Source organism: Sinocyclocheilus anshuiensis, unplaced genomic scaffold, assembly GCF_001515605.1.
Source record: "Sinocyclocheilus anshuiensis isolate Anshui unplaced genomic scaffold, SAMN03320099.WGS_v1.1 scaffold50, whole genome shotgun sequence".
Classification (NCBI taxonomy): domain Eukaryota; kingdom Metazoa; phylum Chordata; class Actinopteri; order Cypriniformes; family Cyprinidae; genus Sinocyclocheilus; species Sinocyclocheilus anshuiensis.
The window spans coordinates 2031856-2034519 of record NW_015542382.1 but is presented as its reverse complement, the minus strand read 5'-3'; the positions used below and the strand labels follow the sequence as shown (position 1 = coordinate 2034519).

General features: G+C 36.3%; 1 protein-coding gene across 1 annotated transcript in view; it reads right to left on the bottom strand.

The window, feature by feature from the left end:
* The window catches only part of LOC107692624 (dystrophin-like), a 101683-nt gene that overhangs the window by 62459 nt on the left and 36560 nt on the right, over window positions 1–2664 (bottom strand). The window contains exons 28-30 of the mRNA XM_016491777.1: window positions 1989–2162; window positions 1562–1717; window positions 847–1017 (exon numbers count right to left, since the gene is read on the bottom strand). Coding sequence (XP_016347263.1) covers window positions 847–1017; window positions 1562–1717; window positions 1989–2162 — 501 coding nt within the window. The remainder of the gene's footprint in view (window positions 1–846; window positions 1018–1561; window positions 1718–1988; window positions 2163–2664) is intronic.

The window sequence follows — 2664 nt, the reverse complement described above, 5'->3', positions numbered from 1 at the left end:
TTATATATTTAAAGCGAGTTTTTTGAGTAGTGTAGAGTAGCACTTGTTGTTTGTATTTCTCCGATCACAAATGCAGACATGGTTTTATGTTTACGCGGCGCAATGCAACGCGTAAAAAGACAGTATAAGTCATTATAATCCATAATTATGTCCCCACTGGATGCAACAAATGCCTTGTTTATAATGGGTTTTAATGTTTTTGTCTCGTCGCTCCGGCCTGACAGAGCATCACAGTATGGTAAGGGGCGTAACATTTCCGTCACACGCTTGAGGTATTCGGCCAATCCCAACTCACTGGATAGCTGGCCAATCACAGCACACCTCGCTTTTCAGACCGATGAGCTTTGTAAAAATCGACGCGTTTCAGAAAGGCGGGGCATAGAGGAGAAACAATAATGTACAGTATGTGGAAAATAATGTGTTTTTTTAACCTTAAACCACATAAACACATTTCATTACACCAAATACACAAAATAATGTTCTTTTTAGCAACATCATATGACCCCTTTAATATGCTGTTTTTGACCTTTTCTTGTCAAAAATGAAGTAACTTTAAGTAAAAACACACACACCCACCTTCTTGGAAGCAAAACAGCATTGCTAATAAACTAACGATTCACCATTTTAAAAAGAATAGTTCACCAAGAAATGAAAATACAACAAACATTTTTCAAAACATCTAATTTTGTGTTCTACTGAAAGGCATTTTAGGTGTGGAAAAACATGGAGGTGTGTAAATGATAACAGACCTGTCATTTTTTGGAAGAACTATTCCTTTAATGACTAGCAAACTGTTTCAGATATAAACAATGCAGATGAAATGAAACCAGTTGAGTATTCATTTACCTTTGCCCAAGCCAACTCTGCATCCAAATCGCTTGGCATGCCTTCCACTGAAGAGCGGCGCGTCAGTTCCTCATCAGTAGTTGCCAACCATTCTGTCAGACTGTTTACCTCCTTCTTAAACTTCCTTAATAACTTTAACAGCTTCTCCAGTTCCTGCTTTCCTTCTGTTACCTGCCCATAGACAAATGTTTTGTAAATCAGCCAACAAGTGTTCAACATAAATGGAAACTATTTACTATACAAAACTTTTACAATACTACAATACTATTTCAAAGATAGTTACTAAAATATATACTGTGTTCAAATGTTTGGGTACGGTGTATACTGTATACTGTAAAAACAATATCATTACAATTTAAAATAACTGCTGAAAGTTTAAAAGAACAGCATTTATTTGAAATAGAATTTAATTTTAATTTTCTAAATGTTTTTACTGCTGCTTTTCATGTAACTTTTACTGTTAATTTAATGCCTTTTGCTTGAATAAAAGTATTAATTTCTTCAAAAAAATCTGACCCCAAACCTTTGAATGGTAGTGTGAATAAACTTGCGCAAAAGATACTTTTGATTTATTGTAACATAATTTCCATACTTTCATGGTTTTGATATTACTATTGTGCTAAAATAAAAAACAAAAAACAGTAACAATACACAATGAGTAGCTGTGTCAAACTAGAACTGCACATGTCTTACATTTAGCCTTGTATTCCCCTACCTGTGAACCCAAATCATTGTATGCGAGTTTGAGGGCTGTCAGCCTGTCGTCCAGCTCTTTGGGTTGCTCTGTCTGCTGCTTCTGCACAATCTGTCTTCCCGTCTTTATCACGGTTTCCACCTCCGATTTCACCTCACTCAGATTCTTATAGAACTTCTACATGGGGGAAATAGAGAATGTGATTAAACTCAGTGTGATATTGCTGCCTGACAAGAACCAAATGGCAACGTATGATTAAAAAAAACCTACAATTAAACAGTTAGAAATGATTAAAATTAGAACTTTAACAAAACACAGAACAAATTTCATACTGTATGAAGTAATCAGTTCAATCTCCACAACTATTCATACATTAACAATTGATGCATTTATAAAAAAAAATAAGGTTAAAGGCTATTAAAACACCAAAACACCCTACATTACCCACCATGCATTGCTCCAACTGTGACTGTACCACCTCCTGCTCCACACTCCGAATACTCAGCACTTCCAGCTTCCCTTTCACCTCCTCTAACACTCGCTCACATTCCCTCAACCGTTGATCAAAGTTAGCCGGCTTTTGGAAAAGCCGGAACTTGCCTTTAACATGCAATAGTTTATCCTAAACGGACACAAAAAACAGGCATTTATTAAAAGGTATTTGATTACTTGTTTATTATTTGATCAATGTATTTAAGCAGGAAGTACGGTGGCCCAGTAGTGCATGACACAACAAAATCTCCACAACACAACGAAATTGTGCTAATTACGTTGTGTTGTGGCTTGTTTCCATTGTGTTGTGCTAATTTCGTTGTGTTGTGGCTTGTTTCCATTGTGCTTTGCTAATTTCAGTGTGTTGCAGCTTGTTTTTGTTGTGTTGCGCTAATTTCAGTGTGTTGTGGCTTGTTTCCATTGTGTTGTGCTAATTTCAGTGTGTTGCGGCTTGTTTTTGTTGTGTTGTGCTAATTTTGTTGTGCTGTGGCTTGTTTCCATTGTGTTGTGCTAATGTTGTTGTGTTGTGGCTTGTTTCAATTGTGTTGTGCTAATTTCAGTGTGTTGCGGCTTTTTGTTGTGTTGTGCTAATTTCGTTGTGTTGTGGCTTGTTTCCATTGTGTTGTGCTAAT